This window comes from Phoca vitulina, unplaced genomic scaffold (assembly GCF_004348235.1).
Source record: "Phoca vitulina isolate PV1807 unplaced genomic scaffold, GSC_HSeal_1.0 scaffold63, whole genome shotgun sequence".
Taxonomy (NCBI): domain Eukaryota; kingdom Metazoa; phylum Chordata; class Mammalia; order Carnivora; family Phocidae; genus Phoca; species Phoca vitulina.
This window is the reverse complement of record NW_022589766.1, coordinates 4,331,054-4,355,234: the sequence shown is the minus strand read 5'-3', so window position 1 is coordinate 4,355,234 and position 24,181 is coordinate 4,331,054. Positions and strand designations below refer to the sequence as shown.

The 24,181-nt window shown below is 38.4% G+C and overlaps 1 protein-coding gene across 2 annotated transcripts in view; it reads left to right on the top strand.

Annotated features, from left to right (window-relative positions):
• The window catches only part of ASXL2 (ASXL transcriptional regulator 2), a 136,720-nt gene that overhangs the window by 46,128 nt on the left and 66,411 nt on the right, over positions 1–24,181 (top strand). Inside the window, exons 2-3 of one of the 2 annotated variants that reach the window (XM_032391461.1) lie at positions 8,051–8,133; positions 12,684–12,686. In XM_032391461.1, coding sequence (XP_032247352.1) covers positions 8,051–8,133; positions 12,684–12,686 — 86 coding nt within the window. The remainder of the gene's footprint in view (positions 1–8,050; positions 8,134–12,683; positions 12,687–24,181) is intronic. The other variant, XM_032391462.1, reaches the window with a different exon arrangement.

The window sequence follows — 24,181 nt, the reverse complement described above, 5'->3', positions numbered from 1 at the left end:
AGGTCTGTGATTCATCCGTCTTACACAATACACAGCGCTCACCACAGCATGTACCCTCCCCAAAAGATTTTATTTATTTATTTGAGAGAGAGAGAGCGTGAGTGGGGTTAGGGGCTGAGGGAGAATCATGCTCTCTACTGAGCAGGGAGCCCCATGCAGGACCCAATCTTGGAACTTCGGGATCATGACCTGAGCCAAAGGCAGATGCTCAACTGACTGAGGCATCCAGGCACCCTAGTAGTCACTTTTCAATTAAGATGTGATATGCTAGATAAATTTTTTTTTTAAAGATTTACTTTTTTATTTTAGAGAGAGAGTGCACGCACGTGGGGGTGGGTGGGGGAGGGGCAGCGGGAGAGGGAGAGAATCTTTGTTTTTGACAGAGAGAGAGACAGTGGAAGAGGGAGAAGCAGGCTTCCCGTGGAGCAGGGAGCCCGATGCGGGCCTCGAACCCAGGACCCAGGATCATGACCTGAGCTGAAGGCAGATGCTTAACGACTGAACCACCCAGGTGCCCCAAGAGGGAGAGAATCTTAAGCAGACTTCCCACTGAGTGCAGAGCCGGACTTGGAGCTCTGTCTTAATGACCCTGAGATCATGACTGAGCCAAAATCAAGAGTTGGATGCTTATCCGACTGAGCCACCCAGGCACCCCTACAAATTTTTATTTTTTTTATTTTTTATTTTTTTTAAGATTTTATTTATTTGCAAGAGAGACAATGAGAGACAGAGAGCATGAGAGGGAGGAGGGTCAGAGGGAGAAGCAGACTCCCTGCTGAGCAGGGAGTCTGATGTGGGACTCGATCCCGGGACTCCAGGATCATGACCTGAGCCGAAGGCAGTCGCTTAACCAACTGAGCCACCCAGGCGCCCTACAAATTTTTATTTTTAAAAATATTTATTTTTTTAAAGTAGGCTCTACACTCAAGGTGGGGCTCAAGCTCATGACCCTAAGATTAAGAGTTGCATGTTCTGACTGAGCCAGTCAGCTGCTCCGCCAGAGAAATTTTTATTAATTTCCATTTTCTAGCTCCTTGGGCAGACAAAGAAGCCTCATTATGATTAATTAATCAAAATATTTTTGCATATGAATGCAAGTTCCTTATTCAGTGATTTTTTCACTCGTTTTTTTCTTGCAGGATAGTCTTATATCTGGTCTTTTATAGTCGGTTATTTGTAATGTAAACAGGATTTAAAGTCTAGAGAAATGGTATGATTGTGAAGTCTTGGCATTTAATGTAAAATTATTTCACATTGTAAATTTTGCTTCTTGTGTAATGTTTTTTTATTACTGGCAAGAATTATTGTAGGGCATTGTTAATTATCTGAAATGAAAATAGTGGAAAAATCAAAGGGCAGGTAACCTGAGAAAAGCATGCTATCTTTTGTATTTTTCTTTCTTTCTTTTTTTTTTAATATTCAGCTTTTTAAAAAATATTTATTTATTTGACAGAGAGCAAGCACACAAGCAGGGGGAGCGGCAGGCAGAGGGAGAGAGAGAAGCAGGCTCCCCACTGAGCAGAGAGCCTGATGCCTGGCTGGATCCCATGACCCTGGGATCATGACCTGAGCCAAAGGCAGCTGCTTAACTGACTGAGCCACCCAGGCGCCCCTTTTGTATTTTTCATCCCTTTTACGAACATTGGTGAAATTTTAAATGAGGGTAGTATCAGAAATGTGAACTGGGAAACAGTTTTGTCATATAGTTGACTAATAATAACAAAAGCCACTTTTGTTTATCAGCCACATATGGTAAGTTAAGAATACTGCAGAATGTTTTATTTCATGTTCCTATTTATGAGAATGTTATAAGCCTCACTCTACCAATGAAGGTTTGGTGTTTAGAGCCTTTAGTCACCTAGGGTGTATTCTTAGAGCTATTAGAAGCAGGCTCTTTGACCTCTGTACCTACACTTTGAAACACTTGAATGTTTTCCATCAATTAAAATTTTTTTTCCAGCTGAAATCCCTTTCCCATATTAATAGCTCTTACAGAGACCAAAACAGAGTCTCAGTCAATTTACTACTGTGTGGAGAGGAGTATTTGTTACAAGTACTGATACCATTTAAGAAAATCAAGCAGATCTCTTATTTGTGCCCTTATTTAAATTTGTATTATATGTTTTTAGTATTCAGGATTTCCTAATGATAGTAACAGGGTGAAATTTAATTGCCAGGTGGGTGATTGTATCAGTTTCTCTAGAAATCCCTTCTAGTTCTTGACCAGGGCAAGCATAACATCTATTGCACAAAGTGGTCTTCTTCTGTCAACTCTAGGGTTTTCAGTATGGTTTACAAAAACCTCTACATCTTCCCACTTTCCCAAGCAGAACTTGGAGCAAGAGTTCCTCATAGATTTCAGTGGCTGTGTGTTTTCTTCCAGCAACCAGATGGATTATTTGAGGAGAAGTTCTATGTTGGAACTGAATTTGCCTAGAATAGCAACTAGCATCGTTTATACCCGTACCATAGTTTTCTGCTTTGGGCCAATAAGGTGTACAGTTTTACTCTTTTAACTTGTTGATAGAAATAAATTTAGGTAGACTTGGCAAAATCCTTGAATGTTCTCCTTTCTGTAATGGAATAAAAGCAGTGTATTTCTAGTGTTCAGACAACTCTCTGATACTTCTGTGACGTAGTTGTTAAGTTTTTTGGTTTTTTTTGTTTTGTTTTGTTTTGTAAGTAGGCTCTATCCCTAACGTGGGGCTCGAACTCATGACACCAAGACCAGGAGTCCCACGCTGCACTGACTGAACCAGCCAGGCACCGCTGGCTGGTTACATTTTATAATTTTTTTAATAATTTTTTTTAAAGATTCCATTCATTTATTTGACAGAGAGATACATAGTGAGAGGGAACACAAGCAGGGGGAGTTGGAGAGGAAGAAGCAGGCTACTCGCGGAGCAGGGAGCCCGACGTGGGGCTCGATCCCAGGACCCTGGGATCACGACCTGAGCCGAAGGCAGACGCTTAACGACTGAGCCATCCAGGCGCCCCTATAATTTTATTTTTTAATCTGATTTTTATTATTTAGATCAAGTAATATATTGCCTCATGTCAGGGTCATTCAATATACGAAATACAAATGTCTAATGATGTGAAAAATCCAACCTCATTAGTAACTAGCATTTTAAAATTATAGTATATGTATATTGAAAATAGTTACCAAGGATTTTTAAAATGATAACAGATGCTGGTTAATGGTACGTGAAACTCCTATACATCTGGTGGATAGCAATTTGGTAATATTAAAATAACTTTATGCAGCAATTCCACTTGTTAGAAAACTTTAAAAATAATCAGAAACATTTGGCATTTGTTACAGTAAAAAAAGAAACAATAACACACAGTTATTGAGAATTTGCTATTTCTCCAGTTCTCAGCAAAGCAGCTCAAAACAAAATATTCTCTTTGACGCTCATGGTTATTCCATACATTAAAGATGTTCTTATTCTCATTTTCCTGATGAAATTTAGGCACAGAGATGGACTTTTCCAAAGTCACAAAGCTGTAAATGGTAGAGTCAGGAATAAAATAAGGACATCTCACTCTAAGTCTGTGTTGGCATAGTGTCTGAGCATACAGTGCCTCCTTAGGTTATTCTGATACGCAACAGTAGGAAATACGGATTGCGTGATTTAGTGTGTATATGTGTATACACATTCGGTGGAGTATTATGCTGCTGTGAAATATATCAGTAATGTTTCAAGAGTTGCAAAAAAGGGCTTGTGATAATATTAGAACAGTAGGAACTGGTATATGCAGAAGAAATCTCAAGTATGTGCAATGTTACTGAAAAACTCCTGGAAGGGAATATGCCAGAATGTTAAGTCCTGTTCTCTCATGGCAGAATCCCTATACATACAATACATACAATTAAACAAAACCTTTTTTTTTTTTTGTATGTTTTAATTTTCTAGAATGAATATGTTTTATCACTGGGGAAACCCTTGTTACTTTACGTATGGGGTATGACTGTATAGTAACTCAGCACCTGGAAGTAATTTCTTTGTGAAATACCATGAAAAATCATTGGAAGTTGTCTAGCTTTTTTTGGGGGGGTGGGGAGTGAGGCAGAGGGAAGGAGAGAATCTTAAGCAGGCTGCATGCCCAGCCCGATGTGGGGCTCTGTCTCACAACCCTGAGATCATCACCTGAGCCCAAGTGCAGAGTCGGGACACTTAACCGACTGAGGCCACCTAGGCGCCTCGAGCCTGATTAATACTAGAGTTTGCGAAACACACTCAAAATACTCGGAATCTTCCCAGGCCCCACCAGGATCTTGTTTTTCATTTTTATGTACTTGCTCATTACTAAAGCCAGAGCCAGGAACCTACCTCTTAAGATAACGACTTAATTATAGACATGTGGAGGCTGACATTTTCATTAAGCTAATCTTGTCATGTTTCAAAGTAGACCTCTGAGAAAAAGGTCTCTATCTGATCTTTGTAGTTGAATGTCCCATTCTCATCTTAATCAAAATAGCAAGTGACATTTCTGCAATCCTGTTAGTTTTTTTGCCTCAGTAAGTAAGAACCTACCCATCCAACAGAGGCACAGTTTTTATCATTCCAGTGCATATTTTAGCTAACAAAATAAATATATATTTTTAATCATTGAACCGTGTGCTTTGTATAAAGTGTTATTATTATCCTCTTTAGCTTGGGGAATTAAGAGTTTTGCCATCTAAGTTCAGACTATGCTTTGTAACTTCTGAGTCTTACTTTTCTTCCTGTAAAATAGACATAACTAAACCTATTCTGCTCTTTTTTTTTTTTTTTAAAGATTTTTATTTATTTGTTAGAGAGCACAAACAGGGGGAGCAGCAGGCAGAGGGAGATGCAGGCTCCCCGCTGGGCAAGGAGCCCTATGCGGGACTTGATCCCAGGACCCTGGAATCATGACCCGAGCCGAAGGCAGACACTTAACCAACTGAGCCACCCAGGCATCCCTATTCTGCTCTTTCTTGGATTGTTGTGAGGATCAAATGAAATAGAATGGCTATGCAATGTTTGTAAACCGTATGGCAGTTAGAAGTATTTACAAATTAAGGGAAAAATGTAAAAAATTTTGTACGTTTTATCTGGGTAGCACTATAGGAAGATATGTTTTCTGTGGGCTCAGGTTATGTTTTTTTTTTTAGTAGGTGTATCAGTCTTTTTTGTTCTTATTTGACCATCTTTTTTGTGTATATCTCTATATAAAAGCTCTTTTTGTGCTGTGTAAGTTGGTATAGCCATTATGGAAAACAGTATGGAGGTTCCTCAAAAAATTAAAAAGAGAACTACCAGCAGTCCTACTTCTGGGTATATATCCAAAGGAAATGAAATCACTATCTTGGAGAGAGATCTGCACCCTTGTATTCATTGCAGCATTATTTACAATAGCTGAGAAATGGGAACAACTTTATTTTTTAAATTTTTATTATTTTAAGATTTTATTTATTTATTTGACAGAGAGATCGAGAGCACAAGTAGGCAGAGCAGCAAGCAGAGGGAGAGGGAGAAGCAGGCTCTCTGCTGAGCAGGGGGCCCGACGTGGGGCTTGATCCCAGGACCCTGGGATCATGACCTGAGCTGAAGGCAGATACTTAACCGACTGAGCCACCCAGGCTCCCTTGGAAACAACTTTAGTGTCTAACAACAGATGATCAGATAAAGAAAATTACTATATGTATGCAATGGAATATTATTCAGCCATAAACAAAGAAGGAAATCTGCCATAGTATACTAGCTGTATAGTGAAACAAGTCAGAGAAAGACAAATACTGCACATTACCCTTAAAAATACTCCACCACCCCCCAATCATTCTCCATTGCATTTAAAGAGACATAGAGTAAGATAACATCAAAATGTCTAATGTACAATCCAAAATCACTTGACAAATGGAGAACTGGGAAAATCTCAAGAACTCATAAGGAAAAGACAACCTACACACAATAAACCCAAGATGACAAAGATGTTGGAATTATCAGACAAAGACTTTATTAAAAGATTTTATTTATTTGTCAGAGAGAAAGAGAGAGCGCATGCGTGTGTACAAGCAGGGGGAGTGGCAGGCAGAGGGAAAAGAAGCAGGCTCCCTGCCAAGCAAGGAGCCCGATGTAGGACTCGATCTCAGGACTCTGGGATCATAACCTGAGCCGAAGGCAGACGCTTAACCAACTGAGCCACCCAGGCATCCCCAGAGAAAGACTTTAAAGCAACTATTGTAACTATGCTTCAAGAAGTCAAGTTTAAATTCAATGGAGAATGGTGGGGGGAGGCAGTTTTTTTAAAGAAGGCATTTGACTTTGTTAGGTTCAGATCACAACTTGAACCCATCTTCTCTTCACTAAAATTCCAATGTCTAGTTTTCAAAGCCTTTGCAGAGCTGTTCTGATGTGTTCTGCATGTGTACCACCTAGTGGCTAATTTGGGAACCTGATAGTATGATTAGTGTCAGATACACATATGCATAGGTCTGGAGTGACCCCAGGAGTGTTTATAGATCTTCATGGTATCACTTTGTCAAGCGGCTTTCTCTTTGCAAATTCCCTGATACTTTCTGGCTCCTAGAGACCCTCTTCCTTGTCCCATGACTAGACAGTTGGGGCGTTATTTCTCTTTTGCTTTATACTTCCACAACCACATTTGCCTTTGATGCCAAACAACAGGATGGCAGAGAAAGAAAGCCGTGGGGATTCCTTTCACACTTATGGGAACAGAAGGATTCTGCTTTGTTGGAGTTTTAGGTCCCTGTTCAGCCACTGCTGATATTATCACTGCCAAGGCTGCTGCCCTTGGCTTGTTTGGGGGCATAGGTCAAGTGGAAGAGGGAAAAACCCAGAAAACCCCATCTTCCTAGGGGCCCCCTTTACGGATCCTCAGACCAAGAAGAATTCTTTTGGAGCCATTTCTGTCTGCACTTAGTGGACAATTCTGAATTTGTACTGCCTTTGAGTCTAGGCTGAGTGGTCCCAGAGGAAACAAAACCAGGAAACTCACTTTGGGGTTATTAAAACTTCTAGTTGTGGTTTCCTGCTCCAGGCCAATTGCTACCATTTTCGGAGACGTTAGATAGCTGCTCCATGCATTCTGTCCAGGTTTTTAGTTGTATTCAGCCCAAGAGACAGGACAAACTATGCTTACTCCTTTTTTTTTTTTACCAGAACCAGAACATAGATACCTGTTAATATTGCTACAAATGTATTACTCATTTGTTTTGGTTAAGAATTTATTGAGCACTGGGCGCCTGGGTGGCTCAGTCGTTAAGTGTCTACCTTCAGCTCAGGTCATGATCCCAAGGTCCTGGGATCGAGTCCCACGTGGGGCTCCCTGCTCAGCAGGAAGCCTGCTTCTCCCTCTCCCACTCCACCTGCTTGTGTTCCCTCTCTCGCTGTTTCTCTCTCTGTGGAAAAATAAATAAAATCTTTTAAAAAAAAAAAAGGATTTATTGAGCACTCATGGCATACTAATCTTTGCTGGAAATGTAAAGATGGATAATTTTTTTTTTTTTTAAGTTTTTATTTACTTATTTGACAGAGACACAGTGAGAGAGGGAACACGAGCAGGGGGAATGGGAGAGGGAGAAGCAGGCTTCCTGCTGAGCAGGGAGCCCGATGTGGGACTCCATCCCAGGACCCTGGGATCATGACCGAGCCAAAGGCAGACGCTTAATGACTGAGCCACCCAGGCGCCCATAATCTTTAAGTATCTCTAGTCTATAGATCCACAGTTAGGCCTGTGATATGGGGGTGGAGGCAGAAAGTAAACATAATTTCATATTCTACATTAATAATAATTTAGTTATTTATCTTATCCTTTTTGATCCATTTCTACTTTAGGACTTGACATATTGTTTGTGGCTAAAAGAGAGAAGAACCTGTTTATATTCCATTAATTTTCTGTTTTTCTTATTGTCCCAAAATATAAGGGATGGAAAGTCTCCGGATATGTATATGCTGGGTGAAATTAATACGTAGTTTTAGTAAGAATAAGAAATATAATTACATACATAATTATAATAAAATAAGAGGAAATAATTTATTATTATATACTTGTTTCTCAGGTCTTAGAAAAATATCCCAATACACCCATGAGTCATAAAGAAATTCTTCAAGTTATCCAGAGAGAAGGACTAAAAGAAATCAGGTGAGTTATTTAAATATTATTAGTAATAATTATAATACTTGATTAGAGTATTTCATAGTATATAGCAGTGTACATTAGTCCTGAAGATTGATGATTTAGTAATAACTGCTTTGCTAATTTCTGATTTGTTCAGTTGTCAGATCTTTAAAGTTTTCAGTCATAGCACAGTTACAAAACCACAAGTAAGTTAAAAAAAAAATTCTTAGTTGTGTCCAACCCATGCACTTTAATTCTTAGGAAGGCCTGGAGCCATCTTCAAGCCTTCATCTATGAGTTCAGGCTTTTGATTTAATAAGCTTGGTCATTAGCAGGTAAAAAATATTCTCTAGTACAGGGAGAATGCTAGAGGTAGACAGTCTAGGAAGAAGTAACCTTGGCCAAAAGGAATAAAATGGAAAAAATACAAACAAAGCAGTATATATTTCAAGTAATAGTTTTATGTACAACAAATAAAACAGCTTGGGGTCAATTAATACAGGACCAAAGATAAAACACACTTTAATTTCTAAGAGCCTTATATTAAGAATAGCACGTAATAGTCACTTCATAATTAAGACCCTCTCCCATCAAGAAATGTTAAAATTATGGTCAACATACTTGGTATTGTTAACGTGGAAATCTGGGAGTCTACCTGAGAGATATTTTCATTAAGGTGGAAAAGGTTGTGGTGTTTTAAAACTGCTACTAGTTGTTCTCAAGTGGGGGTGTCATTGTGTAAATGCCCTTAGGGAAAGTGTTCAGAATTTATGAGGTTATTTTTGATTTTCAAAGTGTCTAGAAAGAAGAGGAGCACTGTGGCATTTAATGTTCAGGAAACAGGGATGCTAAATGTCTCACATTGTGCCAGACAGTCCTTCACACTGAAGAACTGTTCAGCTCAGATGCCAGAGTAATAGTGAGCTATGCTGAAATATTTGTAAATGGACAATAATATGTTTTTTGATACATAGCTATTGCATGTTCTAGATTTTAATTCTCACTTTCTTTAATACAGAATTGAGATTTTGGCCCTTTGCTAACAGCTAAAAAAATTTTGTTTTGACTTGTGGCCAAATGTCAGTAGGCTGGGAATAAATTAGCTTTGTTTTATTACTATGAAACAATGAAGTATAAATTAGTATTATTTCACTTTATGTAACATATGTCTCTGAGAAATTGTGTGAACATTTGTAAATGAAAACATTGAAATGCATTTGAGGAATTAGCTTTTAAACATTTATTTTTTATTTTTTATTTTTTTTTAAAGATTTATTTATTTGACAAGAGACACAGTGAGAGAGGGAACACAAGCAGGGGGAGTAGGAGAGGGAGAAGCAGGTTTCCCGCAGAGCAGGGAGCCCGACGCGGGACTCGATCCCAGGACGCTGGGATCATGACCTGAGCCGAAGGCAGACGCTTAACGACTGAGCCACCCAGGCGCCCCGTAAACAGTTTTTTTTTAAAGATTTTATTTATTTATTTGACGGAGAGAGACAGCAAGAGAGGGAACACAAGCAGGGGGAGTGGGAGAGAGAGAAGCAGGCCTCCCACCAAGCAGGGAGCCCGATGTGGGGCTCGATCTCAGGATGCTGGGATCATGACCTGAGCCAAAAGCAGACGCTTAACAACTGAGCCACCCAGGCGCCCCAGCTTTTAAACATTTTTGTAAATTAAAAAATTAATCACTTAATTTATCAATGATACAATTCTAAATTTTTATTTGAATTAGATAAGATTTATTAGATTAAAATTAAAGCATAATGCCTATTTTTTTTACTTTTTTAAAAATTTAAATTCATTAATTAACATATAGTGTATTACTAGTTTCAGAGGTAGAGTTCAGTGATTCATCAGTCTTATGTAATACCCAGTGCTCATTACATCACGTGCCCTCCTTAATGTCCATCACCCAGTTACCCCATCCCCACATAATGCGTATTTAATACCACCAATTTTGCAAAGGTATAGGAGAAAAGGACAGTAATTTTGGGGGTCTGAGGAACAATTCTGCTAAGGTATTCTAATATTCTTTTATAATGCTATTGACTTATAGAATAGGATGAGCAAGAGATTCCTTTTTTTTTTTTCTTAAAATTAGACTTTTGATAAGCTGGGGAAATCGACCAGGATATCTGATGTATAGACCAGACTCCCATCAGTCCCTTAGGTCTAAATGCCAGTCAGGGTCATCTGGCTCCAACATACTAAGGCTCTATGACTTTAAACTTGTCATTATCATTTCTAGGGAGTAGGCAAGAATAGTAAATAAGTAAAGAATAGTAAATAAATAAAGAAGGGCAAAAAGAAGAAATTTAGAAAAAGTAGCAAGATGGTAGAGTCATCAAAAATAGCTTCTGGCTTTGCTTAGTGATAACAATTTATACGTAGCTGTCCCTGGTTAAACTATATTATTGGGATGCAGTTCTGTGACCACAAAGCAGTGCTAAGTCACCAATGACTTCCATTTTGTTAACTCCATGGGACTTCTCGTTCTTGACTCTTTCTTCTTAGCACTATTTAACACAGTTGAATACTGCTTCCTTCTTGAAACTCTGTTTTGTTACCTGAAGTGACCACAGACATTCTTCCTTCTTCCTTCTCAGTTTTTTTGCTCATTACCTTCTAACTTAAGTGCAATTTTGTCCATCCCCATAGCTTTAAATATTATATGTTGTCCATTCTCAAGTAGGTAGGGAAGCTGTTTCTCACCTCAGCCTTTGTATATGCTGCCTTCATAGCAGGGAATGTGCTTTTCTCTCAGTTCCATCTTATCTTTCAGGTGTCAGCTTGAATATGTCTTTTTCAGAGAACTTTGGCTGACTTTACGAGGTAGAGCAAATTTCCTTTTTTAGTGTATTATAGTGTTCTGTTTATTTCTTCATACCACTTAAGGCTTGAAATTACCTATTTTTGTGATCTTAAAAGAAATCATACAGCTTCTCTCTAGCTTACATTAAGGTAGCTCTATGAGGGCAGTAGCTCTGCTCATTTTCCCCCTTCTCTTTTGTGCTTGAAAACCTACTTGTTAATGCATATATGAAGTATCAGGGGTTGGAAGATTATATTCAGATGTAGTTACAGCTTATTCTCTTTCTGCAGTGTTGTGTTGAATGATAGTCTTATAAACTTTAAAGGTTTTAGACAGGTTACAGAATGAAATAGATAATTTCTTTATTGAAGATATGCTACTTCTTAAAGTTAATTTTCATTCTTCAGTCCTTAGTACATGGCTCTCAATTCTTTTTTCCCTTTGTAGTTTTCCCTGTGTTCCCCATTCTGAAGAAGCTCACTTAATTTTGATTATTCCATATTATATTATTTTATTTTTCAAATACATTAAAGTGGAAACAGCCCAAATGTCCATCAAAAGATGAGTGGATAAATAAAGTGTAGTGTATACATTCAGTGGAATATTATTCACCCTTAAGAAGAATTGAAATTCTGATACATGCTGTATGGATGAACCTGAAAAACATGCTAAGTGAAATAAGACAGAAACAAAAGGACAAATAGTGATGTGGCAACAGAAGAAAAAAAAGGACAAATACTCTACAGTTCCATTTTTATGAGATACTTAGAACAGGCAAACTCAGTAGAGACAGAAAGTAGAATAGAGGTTACCAGGGGCTGAGAGGAGGGAAGAATAGAGAGTTACTGTTTAAATTAGCACAGAGTTTTTTTTTTGGGATGATGAAATAGTTCTGGAAATGGGCAGTGGTAATGGTTGCACAACATTGTGAGTGTACTCAATGCCGCTGAAATCTATACTTACAAATGGTTCAGATGGTAACTTGCATGTTGCATATATTTTGCCACAACCAACCAACAAAAAAAGTATTAAAAATGAAGTGATTGGCTCCTAGCTGAGAAAGAGTGAGGTACTAGTCCCTTTAAGAACTTAAAAGGGTTTTTCAGAGATCTTTTCTACAGTCTTTGAGCTATACAGTTTTATAAGAATCAGGGTCTGGTCAGCAGACAAAAGCTACATGGTAATTTGAACAGGGAAGTTATTCAGTTAACTGGTTAAGTTATTAATTGGTTAACCAGAAATTAACTATTTAAAGGGAGCAACCAGTAGGTTGAGGCAATGTGCCCTAAGAAAGAGTAACTTTCAAGATCTCCCTCTATGTCCCTAGGTTGCGATTCAGATCTTAATGGAGTAGGTGGGGCTCTGGTCCAATGGATGACAAAGTTCACTGGTGCTGTAGCCCGGGCTGGCAAATAGGAAACTGCCTACTGGGTATTAGTAGAACTTGCTGGAAAACTTCCTGCTGGGCACCTGTCCCACATTCACTGGGGAGCCAGCTGAGGCACTAGCAGAATTTTCTGGGAAGCCACCCATAGTCATTCTGCTGAACCTTGCTGAAGGTTGGGTGCCATTGAGTGTCCCTCATGTTGCTGGGTGCTGCCTGCCATGAGAGCAGGCAGGCAAGCGCACAGTAAAACCAGAAAGAAAAACCCCCTTTCATTCTGCAGCGTTCTTCCGGCGCTCACAAAACTTAACATTGAGCCAGCTGGCAAAGGAGAAGTGTTTATAGGGTCCAGCTCCGCTACCACAGAGAAGGACAAAGAAGGTTGGATTTGGAGCTGAAAGTCAATAAATTGATAACTAGCACAGCAGCCTTCAGTAGTTTTTCAGTAGAATAATTGAGATCATTGTCTGGCCCCACACACCACTTTGGTTCACTTGATTTGTTTCCATCTGCACTCTAGCTAAACAGATACATGGCTGTTCTCTGTATGGGATCTAAGATTTCTCACCTTGGGACATCAATCTTTTATCTTCACTTTTTTATGAAAACATCTTGGCAGTCTTTCAAAATCAACTCATATGTTTTTTTCTTTCTTTCTTTTTTTTTTTTTTAAGATTTTATTTATTTATTTGAGAGAGAGAGAATGAGAGAGAGCACATGAGAGGGGGGAGGGTCAGAGGGAGAAGCAGACTCCCTGCCGAGCAGGGAGCCCCATGCGGAACTTGATCCCGGGACTCCAGGATCATGACCTGAGCCGAAGGCAGTCGCTTAACCAACTGAGCCACCCAGGCGCCCAACTCATGTTTTTTTCTTATTTAGCCTGTTCATCTGGTGGATTATTGGGGTTGATTTTTTTTTTTTTTAAAGATTTGAGAGAGAGCACAAGCGGAGGGGGGAGAGGCACAGGGAGAGGGAGAAACATAATCGCCACTGAGCTGGGAGCCCTATCTGGGGCTCGATTCCAGGACCTGGAGATCATGACCTGAATTGAAGGTAGACACTTAACCATCTGAGCCATCTAGCACCCTTTCTTAGTTAAATCAGTCGATCAATCAATCAGTCTCTTAAAAAATCATTCTATCTTGGGCGCCTGGGTGGCTCAGTTGGTTAAGCGACTGCCTTCGGCTCAGGTCATGATCCTGGAGTCCCGGGATCGAGTCCCACATCGGGCTCCCTGCTCAGCAGGGGGTCTGCTTCTCCCTCTGCCCTCTTCCCTCTCGTGCTGTCTCTCATTCTCTCTCTCGCAAATAAAAAAAAAAAAAATCTTTAAAAAAAAAAAATCATTCTATCTGATAGTCATCAACATGGTTGGTATTTTTTAGTCTAAGGGCAAAGGGCAGACCTCTCTTTGGGTAAAGTAAATTCTTTACTACATACTCCATATGAATAAAGTTTTGACTTCCCAAATATGCCAGCTTTCTTGATTTTTAATGTTTAAGGTAGTTGCTTTTTAAAAATTGATATATAATGAACATACCTTAAAAGCATTTTAAAGCATACAGTTCAGTGTTTGTTCTTTTTTTTTAAAAGATTCTATTTATTTGAGAGAGAGAGAGAGTGAGCACAAGCAGGGGGAGGGGTTGAGGGAGAAGCAGACTCTGTGCTGAGCAGAGTCCGATGTGGGACTTGATCCCGGGACTCTGGGATCATGACCTGAGCCAAAGGCAGACAGACGCCTAACCTACTGAGCCATCCAGGAGCCACACAGTGGTTTTTATTTAATATATTCACCCAGAACATTTCCATTACCCCCAAAGAAACCCTGCAATATTAGCTGTCACTCCCCTTCCTTGCCTCACCCCCAGTACCCCAGCCCTAGGCAATCAGTAATGTACTTTCTGTCTCCATAGACTTGTAATTTTGGATATTTCATATAATGGAATCATAGAATATGTGGCCTTTTGTGACTGGCTTCTTTCATATAGTGTAATGATTTGAAAGTTCATTCATATTGTAACATTTATCAATACTTTGTTCCTTTATTGCTAAATAGTATTCCATTGTATGCACATGCCACATTTTGTTTCTCCATTCATCAATTGATGAACATTGGGGTTATTTTCACTTTTTGGCTATTACGAATAATGCTACTGTGAACATCTGTGTACACATTTTTGTATGGGAAGTTGCTTTTTGTATTTTTGTTCACAGGTTTTAGTCGCATCCAGCCAGAGGGAGAGAGAGGCTGTAGTGGGTCTGCTCTGTCTTCACCAAGTCTCACTCACTCAATTTTAAATCATGAAATTGGATTGAAGGTGTTAAGGAGACTAATAAAGGGGCTGTTTTACTAGAGTATACGAGGTGTGGTGGTTTGGATTACCTGAGTAGTGCTGGAGACAATAGACTGATTTGAGATATGTATTTCAGGACTTGCTGTTGGATTGGATGTGGGAAGTAAAAAGGAAGGAGGAAATAAGAAATGATTTCTAGGTTTCAGGATTACATAGCTGCCATTTACTATAGAAAGGAACCGAGGAATTAAACTGGTCAAGTGAGGAACTGATAAATGATTCACTGAACATGTACTTGTGAGTTCAAAAAAAAAGTTTTGAACCTCAAGAGGGGTGAGAAAGTATTCAGGTGCAGGGCCTGGTTATGTTATTAGGCTCAAGATAGCAGTTAAAAGGTAGCATGATCTGGAGCTGTAGAGTAGGTATCTGTTGTCAGAGATAAATACCTAATACCTATTTTGGATATCAGTGAGTAAAGAGTTCTCCTGGTATGTTACAGAATCCAAGAATACATCCTTTTCATGATAATATGCTTTCACTTACAAGTCTAGGTTAGTAAGGTAGGTACTGAAGTCCGTTATTTAAATAAAAATTTTTACTTTTAGAAAATTGCAAATTGAAACAAAAGTATGTATCCTCCAGCTAAATTATAAATGGTCTTCCCACCCCAGACTGTTTTGATGTCAATCTTAGGCATTTTATTACTTCAGCATTGCAGTCTATATCTAACAGCTATGAACTCAAGGGACTGTGTGCAAATTGGATATTGTGGCCTATCAGAAAGAGAGCAACTAAGCACAGACATTCAGTATGCATACTATGGGTAAAACATACAAAGAATATTCTGTCAGTCGAATGCTTAAGTATGCTGTGAGACCATTCCTGCTAATCCTTGCTGTTATCACTCATTACTACTTTTTTCCTTAGTCTTGTACAACAGGTTTCACCCCTTCATCAGCTGTGGCAGCCATTGATGTTTACAATGTACTTTTATAGCATTAAGTGTGGGACTTCCTTCTAAAGTAGCTGTTGCTTTAGTGTCTGTCCCCCACCCCCAAGTTTTCTTAACCTGCCTTGTTCATCCTATTAGCTATATTACCTTGACTCTTCTTATATCTGCTAATAGAGAAAGAGTTTTTAGGAAAGAAGAGAAGAATAACAAAATAATTATTTTCTGAGACCCCATTCTACTGGTTTTTCTTCCCATTCATAAGTAGAAGAGGAAAGACAAATTAAGATTCTTGTTTTATGAATTTATCATCCATAGATTGAGTATTTTCTGAATTAGCCCACTTATGAGTTGTCACAACGATTCTTGATATATAATAATGATTTTGGCGAGGCATGAATTTGAATCTTGTATGCCATAAAATTGATGTGGGAGAGTAAGTTATGTAGCTGATAAGAATGTAGCCAACTACCTAGCTTTTAAATTAGGTTGATCATTACTTATTGTCATCTTGCAAAGAACTCGAGAAGTATTCAAAAGCATCGGTTCTCTATGGAAGAAAAGACCTGGAAAGGAAGACTAAATGCTAGTTATATAGTAGTATTGGCAGATTTGGGGACAAGCAGAAGACGTGGTTGTGGGTTTCTTGCAATTGAAGTTTATCTAGTTGTTTACAACATCATGACCCCAATTAAAAGGGTAATCTCTTGCATTCCTCACCCTTGCGTCCCTCCCCCAACTCCTTTTTTTAAGCCAGTCACATTATTTCAGTCACAAAATATTATAGCTGGAAAAGATAATTGGGATATTACCATTACATCTCATTTTATTATTGAAGATTTAAGGCCCATGGAGATTGGTCAGGGTCATACAAGTTCTATGAAACTAGAAACCCAGGCTTATTGCTTCTGGTTTTGTTCTTATTAGCGTATCATACTGCCTCTACATCCCTACTTCTCCCTACTCTTCTGATTAGTCTCTTTGCTTTCTTTTTCAAATCAAACAATATTTATATTATGTGCTGACATATAATAACTTCAGGATAGTTGCTGTCTAACTGTAAATGGCTTTCTGGAAGAATTTGAAACAAAAACCTCAGCCATTATAATAACTCGGCTTCTGAAAGGGCCAGTACATTTTTTTAAGTAGGCTCCACACCCAGTGTGAAGTCCAGTGTGAGGCTTAAATTCATGACCCTGAGATCAAGACCTGAGCTGAGATCAAGAGTCGGATGCTTAACCAACTGAGCCACCCAAGGGCCATTATATTTTTAAAGAACTTAGAGTAATGGAACATTTAAGTAGCTCTTTATATTGTTGTTTTGTAGAGCTCCCAGTTTCTTCCCTAACAAGAGTTGTTTTTCTGTTTTTTGTTTTTTTAATGTCTCAGTCTTGTATCCCAAGCAAGTTCCTTTAAGAGTTGGAATTGTAAAGAATCCTGGGAACTACCTAGCAAAAATCATACTCAGTAAATATTTGCCAGATTGAAATTTTACCTCTTTGGAGGAGTCCCAGTTGAATTTGATTAGTATTAATACATTTACTTGTGAACAAAATAATCTCTCTCATGGTATTAAAGTATGTTTTAGCTCATTTCATACTAAAAACTAATCCTAGCACCTGTTTTTTCCCCCGTCTGTCCTTATGTAAAATATGTAGCAAGGGAAATAAAGTCTACATTCTCTGTTACTTTTCAGCAGAAATCACTATCTCTGCAGAGTAGGTCATTGGACTGTTTGCCAAGCTGAATTGTCTTAAGGTGATTGACTAGAAAGAGCTCAGTTTAAGAATGAAGAACATTATTGATTAAATTGATATCATATTTATCTAAAAATTAGCTGACTTTGAGTTCAGCCTGTGTTTTCTTTATCTGTCCATTGCAGTCTGCTTTCAAGCACACAAACTTTGTAGGGATGTCAAAGAGGATTAATAATGAAAAAACAAAAACCCCCAAATGCTTGCATATTGACAGAAAAGACCATTCTTATCCATTGTATTCAGCTTCATGGTAGTGAGTTCATTATGGATCAAAGGGAGGCTAATAAGCCTTAGGGTCCATAGCTGATGGCTTTATGATGGCTCCTTGAAATTGAGATGCATGGGAAGAATATTAAAGAATATTCATTGTATCCACATTTAGCTCCAAACTGCTTTAATAGTTTTTGTATGCCACATAATTAAGGTACTGCAACTGCTATCTGAAATGGTTTAGACTATTTACTTGAGTTTAACTGCATTTTTAGACAAAGTCATATTTTGGGCTAATTTGTAAATTCTAAAGAAATAATGTTTTATATAGCAAAGTGGGGAGAGGGTGCTAATTTGAAGAATTGTGGATATTGCTGGGAGGGGAAGGGAGAGTTTATTTTTTGACTTTACTGTTAAAATTAAAAGTTCTTTTTTCTTTCTTTCATTTTCTTGGGGTGCATTCCAACTCCAGAAGGTAAGAAGTATTATTTTATTCTAAGGAAGTATGTATAATGATAAAGTCTCTTCTACAAGTTTAATTGAACTCACCTTTCGATGCATGATTTTTACTTTATAAAACTAAACAATTAGTCCAGAAACTAAATAAGAGTGAAATTACTATGTAACTATTTATTATATTTGCTCTTTTTGTCCTTGCTGTTTGTAATAATCATTATTTGATCATAATTTTAGAAACCAATCAACATTTAGTTTTAAAATTATCATTTGACTTACTAGCATTGGGATACCTAGTATTCTGCAGAAACTATTTCAGATTGAAGATGTGTGAGCTAATATTTGCTTTCTGACTATAAGATTGAAAATATATATGTTTATGCTATGATTTAGAGAGAATATTGGTAAAATCCTCTATGGTAATGACACTTATTTAAAACCAGACTAGAACAGGTTAAAATTCATAGTTGAGATCCTTTACTGAATTGGCTTTTTTCTATGTTGACATAACATTTTAGACACTCCTCTGTTTTAACATTTCCTATGTTATATTATAGTTACATATTATAATTATCTGCCTTGCCTGTGAGACTTGAGAACAGGAACCACAACAATGTATTTTCATGTACTTGGGTATGGCGTGGGTTTTAGTTGGAGCTTAGTACATCTTTTTAACTTCAGCTATATTTGCATTCCATTAAGTTCATTTACAAGAATCTATTCATTTTTGAGTATCAGTTTATGGAGGAAACCTTAATCCAGGTTGTACAAACAGTTAAAATTATAAATTAAAAATATCTAAAACTAGATAAGAAAAGTTTTGTGTGTGTATGTGTGTTTTGAGCGGGGCTTATATTGATTAGATTCTTTAGGTACAAATAACAGGAACCAAATGTGAATAATTTAAACAAAATGGGATTTTTTTTTTTTAAGAATGTGGGATAGCTCACAACCTCAAAGGAAAGAAACAGGCTCTGAAATTGAGAGAACTAAGGCAGCCTCTTCAGAGAATAGGTAGCTAGAACTAATGGATGGGCACATCAAGACTCTGGCTGGGATGAGTTAGTCTTATGTCTACTCTGTTCGAGGTTAAAATTTAAGAAAGAGTGAACCTGGCTGGCTCACTGTCTAGGCATGGTGAAATATCTTGACTTTCCAGTGGGGTAGGTCATAGTTCCCCAAAGCAAAGTGCACATTCTTTCCAGAAGAAGAGAAACAACAGATGTCCACTATGTTGCTCACTGTAGAAAATTAGAGTACAACAGAAAAACATAAGCTACAAGCAGTTGTAATAAGTAACCCTTTATACAGATGGGCCCAGTGGTAATCTATGCAATACCCTAGTACAGTATCACGACCAGAATATTGCTTTTGCTACAGTCTACTTTGTTTTACTTGTACTGATTTGTGTGTGTATGTATGTATGTGCACTTGTGGATGTATATTTGGCTCTGTGCAGTTTTATCACACGTATAGATGCACGTATCTACTACCAGCGAGAATATAGAACAGGTTCATCAACAAAAGGATCCCTTGTGTTGCCAATTTCACAGCCACACCTCCCTAGTGCCACCTCCATCCACTCCCCTTAACCCCAGCAATCACTAATGTGTTATATATTTCTGCAATTTTGTGATTTCAAGAATTTTTATTAATGGAATCGTATAAAGTATGTAATTACTTGGGATGGGCTTTTTTTTCAGTGTAATTCCCTGTAGATTCATCCAAGTTGTTGTATGTGTCAATATTTCATTCCTTTTTATTGCTGAGTAGTATTCAGTGACATGGCTATACCAGAGCTTATTTAATCATTCACCCATTGAAGGACATCTGAACTGTTCCAGTTTTTTTTTTTTTTCCAGTTTTTGACTATTACAAATAAAGCTTCTATGAAAATTTGTGTACATGTTTTTGTGTGAACATAAATTTTCCTTTCTCTGTTATAAATGCCCAGAAGTGCAGTTGCTGGGTTGTGTGGTAAGTGCATATTAGTTTTAAAGAGATTTTCACATTGTTTTCCAGAGTGATTGTATCATTTTACATTCCCACGAGCATTATATGCGAGATCCAGGTTCTCTGAATTTGAAATGTTTCTTGTAAATAGCATATAGTTGGGTTGTGGGGTTTTTAAGCCAACTCTGCTAAATCTTTGCCTTTTAATTTGCATATTTACATCATTCATGTTTAAGGTGATTATTGATAGGTTATGGCTGCCATTTTATTATTTGTTTTCTGTTTGTTTCCTCTGTTTCTTGTTCTACTCTCCTTTTTTAAAAAAGATTTTATTTATTTGAGAGAGAGTGAGAACTAGAGAGAGAGAGAGAGCACACAGAGGGAGAGGCAGAGAGAGAAGCAGACTCCCCGCTGAGCAGGGAGCCCGATGCGGGACTCCATCCCAGGACCCTGAGATCATGACCTGAGCCGAAGGCAGAGGCTTAACGACTGAGCCACCCAGGCGTCCCTCTTGTTCTGTTTTTCTTTTCTTGCCTTCTCATGGGTTATTTTTTTAGGATTCCATATTGGTTTATTTATAGTGTGTTTCTTTGTATCTGTGCATAATTTTCTCAGTGTTTGCTCTGGGTATTACAGTGTACATATGTGATTTATCATTCTGATGGTATGAACATTTTACCATTTTGAGTGAAGTGTGGAAGCCATTCCATTTAGGGTCTTATCACTTAATGTTATAGTTTTTGTTTCAATCATCAAGTATTAGTTAAAAATTCATGAGAAGGGTAGTCTCTTGTATGTACCCTTATTTCTATTCTTCCTTCTTTCCTGATACTCCAGTATCCCTTTTTTTAAAGCTTTTTTAAAAGATTTTATTTATTTATTTGAGAGAGAGAGAGAGCACGAAAGAGCAGGGGGGAGGGGCAGAGGGAGAGGGAGAAGCAGACTCTCCACTGAGCAGGGAGCCCGATGCGGGGCTTGGTCCCAGGACCCTGGAATCATGACCTGAGCCAAAGTTAGATGGTTAACTGACTGAGCCACCCAGGCGCCATCTAGATTCCCTTTTATTTTTTTCTTTCTGTTTGAAGAGTGGGTCTGCTAGCGACACATTTCTTTAGTTTTACTGTTTCTGAGACTGTATTTATTTCTCCTTTGTTTCTGAAGGATCGTTCTTTAGATATAAAATTCACAAGAAATTATTATAGAATCGACCATTCAGGGGCGCCTGGGTGGCTCAGTTGGTTAAGGGGCTGCCTTCGGCTCAGGTCATGATCCCAGGGTCCTGGGATTGAGCCCCGCATCAGGCTCCCTGCTTGGCGGAGAGCCTGCTTCTCCCTCTCCCTCTGCCTGCCTCTCTGCCTACTGTGCTCTCTCTATCTCTCTGTCAAATAAATAAATAAAATCTTAAAAAAAAAAAAAAAGAGAAACGACCATTCATTTTGTTCAGCATTTGTAAGACTTTGTACCACTTCCTTCTGGTCTCCATGATGTCAGATGAGAAATCTGCTGTTGATTGAATTAGTGTTTCCCTATAGGTAATGTGTTGTTTCTCTCGGCTTTCATGACTTTTTTTTTTTTTTTTTAATGCTCAGAAATTTCATTATGTGTCTTTGTGTGTGGACTTCTTTGAGTTTATTTTATTTAGATTTATTGAGTTTCTTGAATATTTTTGTTTCTTGTTCACCAAGTAAGTTTTTAGCTAGTAGTCCTTTGAATACTCAGTCTTGTTTTTCCTTCTGGGACTCTGATGGTATGAACTTTAAATGTTTTGTTATTATTCCCACAGCTCCCTCAGGTTCTGTTAATTTTTTTCAGTGCTGTTTTCTCTCTGTTGTTCACATCGGGTAAATTTTGTTGATTTGTTCTTAAGGTCATTGATTATATCCTCTGTCATCTCCATTCTACTATTGAACCCGTCTAGCACATTTTTACATTATTGTACTTTGCAGATTTATAACTTCACTTCTTTTTACAACTTCAGTTTCTTTCCTGATATTTGTTATATTTTCATTTGTTTCAAGAAAATTTGTAAGGGCTTATCAAAGAATCCTCTTATAATTTCAACATCTGTTTTAGTGTTGGTGTCAGTTGATTGTCTTTTCTCATTCAGGTTGTAATTTTCCTGGTTCTTGGTATGATCAGTGGTTATTACGTTTGGATGCTGTATATTTTAGTTGTTATGTTAGGAGATGTTGGGTCCTATTAAATTCAAATCTTTTATTTAAGCAGGCATTCACACTGTTTGGGTTTACCATGTGAGAACTAGACTCCTTTGGTGGACTGTGGTTCAATAACAATTTAATTTTCAAAGCCTTTGCTATGCTATTTTGGTCTTCTTGTTTTATCTAGTGATAGAGGCTCCCAGTGATCTCTGCTGCTTTTTTCTGAGGAGGTAGAAGGAGTTTCCACAGACCGGGCTGCCTGATGCCTCTAAATGTGGGGTAAAGGGAGTCTCCAGCTTGTGGGGGCAGAGAGGCTTTCCAGACGAGGTGCTTGTGATGGGACGCTCTCTTGCTTGTGCCACTGGGCTGCTCAGCGTCTGTGCGGAGAGGGCTAGCAGTCCCAGGCCCACAAGGATAAAGACTTCCTGGGCTGGGCTCCCTGTGGTTTGATCCCACTTGTGGGTGCCACTTTGCCTTTCCATTTGTAGTCTTTATTTTATTTATTTTAATTTTTTAGAGGGGGAGACAGAGGAAGAGGGAGAGAGAGCATCTTAAGCAGGCTCCACGCCCAGCACAGAGCCCGACGTGGGGCTCAATCCCACTACCCTGAGATCATGAACCAAGCTGAAACCAAGAGTCTGATGCTCAACCGACTGAGCCACACAGGCACCCTAGTCTTTATTTTTGAGGTTTGAGGGAAGCTCATTTGCAATCAAAACTATTTAATTATATAAGCTTTACCATAACTCCAAGTTACTTCTGTGAATTAGAAAATGCTAGGAATTGGGGCGCCTGGGTGGCTCAGTCGTTAAGCATCTGCCTTCGGCTCAGGTCATGATCCCGGGGTCCTGGGATCGAGCCCCGCATCAGGCTCCCTGCTCCGTGGGAAGACTCCTTCTCCCTCTGCCACTCCCGCTGCTTGTGTTCCCTCTCTCGCTGTGTCTCTCTCTGTCAAATAAATAAAATCTTAAAAAAAAAAAAAAGAAAAGAAAATGCTAGGAATTGGTAAAATTAATGGATCGACTGGCTCCTTCAAAATTCTGAATCTTGGGGTGCCTGGCTGGCTCTGTTGATAGTGTGTGCAAGTCTGGATCTTGGGGTTGTGAGTTCGAGCCTCATGTTGTCATGTTGAGCATAGACATTATTAAAAAAGAAAGTCAAAATTCTGAATCTTGACATATGTGCCTATGTCAAGACCAAGAGTTCGTGTTCAAAACAGAAAATAATTGTAATAAGTAGCTTTGGCTCTTTAGATGCAAACTATATTGCTAAATGAAGAAAAAATGCCACATAGGATAAAGATACAAAATTACAACAAATTCTTTCTTTTTAATGTCCTTAGGATTTTTTTTAAGATTTTATTTATTTTTTCATTTTGAGAGAGTGAGCAAGCGCTACTCAGAGGAAGAGCAGAGGACAGGCCGACTCCGTGCTAAGCGTGGAGTGCAACGTGGGGCTCGACCTCATATCGAGATCACAACCTGAGCCAAGATCAAGAGTTGGTCGCTCAACCAACTAAGCCTCCCAGGCACCCTAACAAATTATTTTTTGAAGTATGTAATCAAATCTGTTGAAGTTTGTTCTCTCTCCAGCTTATTTCTTTTAGAACTATGTCTGTAGCTTACATTGACAAGTTTTAGTCTATTTTTAGTTTCTGTTTTCTTCACTGGTACTTCTTTTACCCTAAATAGTATGTCCTCATATGCAACCCTCTATACCTCTTTTGTGCTGTTTCAGGAACTTGGCCCAGCCAGTTAAGGTATGTTAGCATCCTGATCAGCTGAAATAAAGGCAGTTGATGATACTGTTTTATATGCAGTAGTTACGAGTGACCTTTCTTAGAAGGATTGTGTTTCTCTTAAAGTCTATATTTTCTTTTCATTATGTGTTTCTCATAAGATTGAAAAGCAGGATGCTTTAGTTAATCAGTAGTGGAAATGGCTACTGGCTAAGATAGGAGTCACGTACTTTATGCATATGATCTATTTAATCTTAAACCCTCTGAAGTCTTTATTTCTTTATTTCTTAAAGACATTGAAGCAATGAGAAATTACTTAACGAGTTAGTGGTAAAACTTAACTCTACATCTGTCTGACTGTAA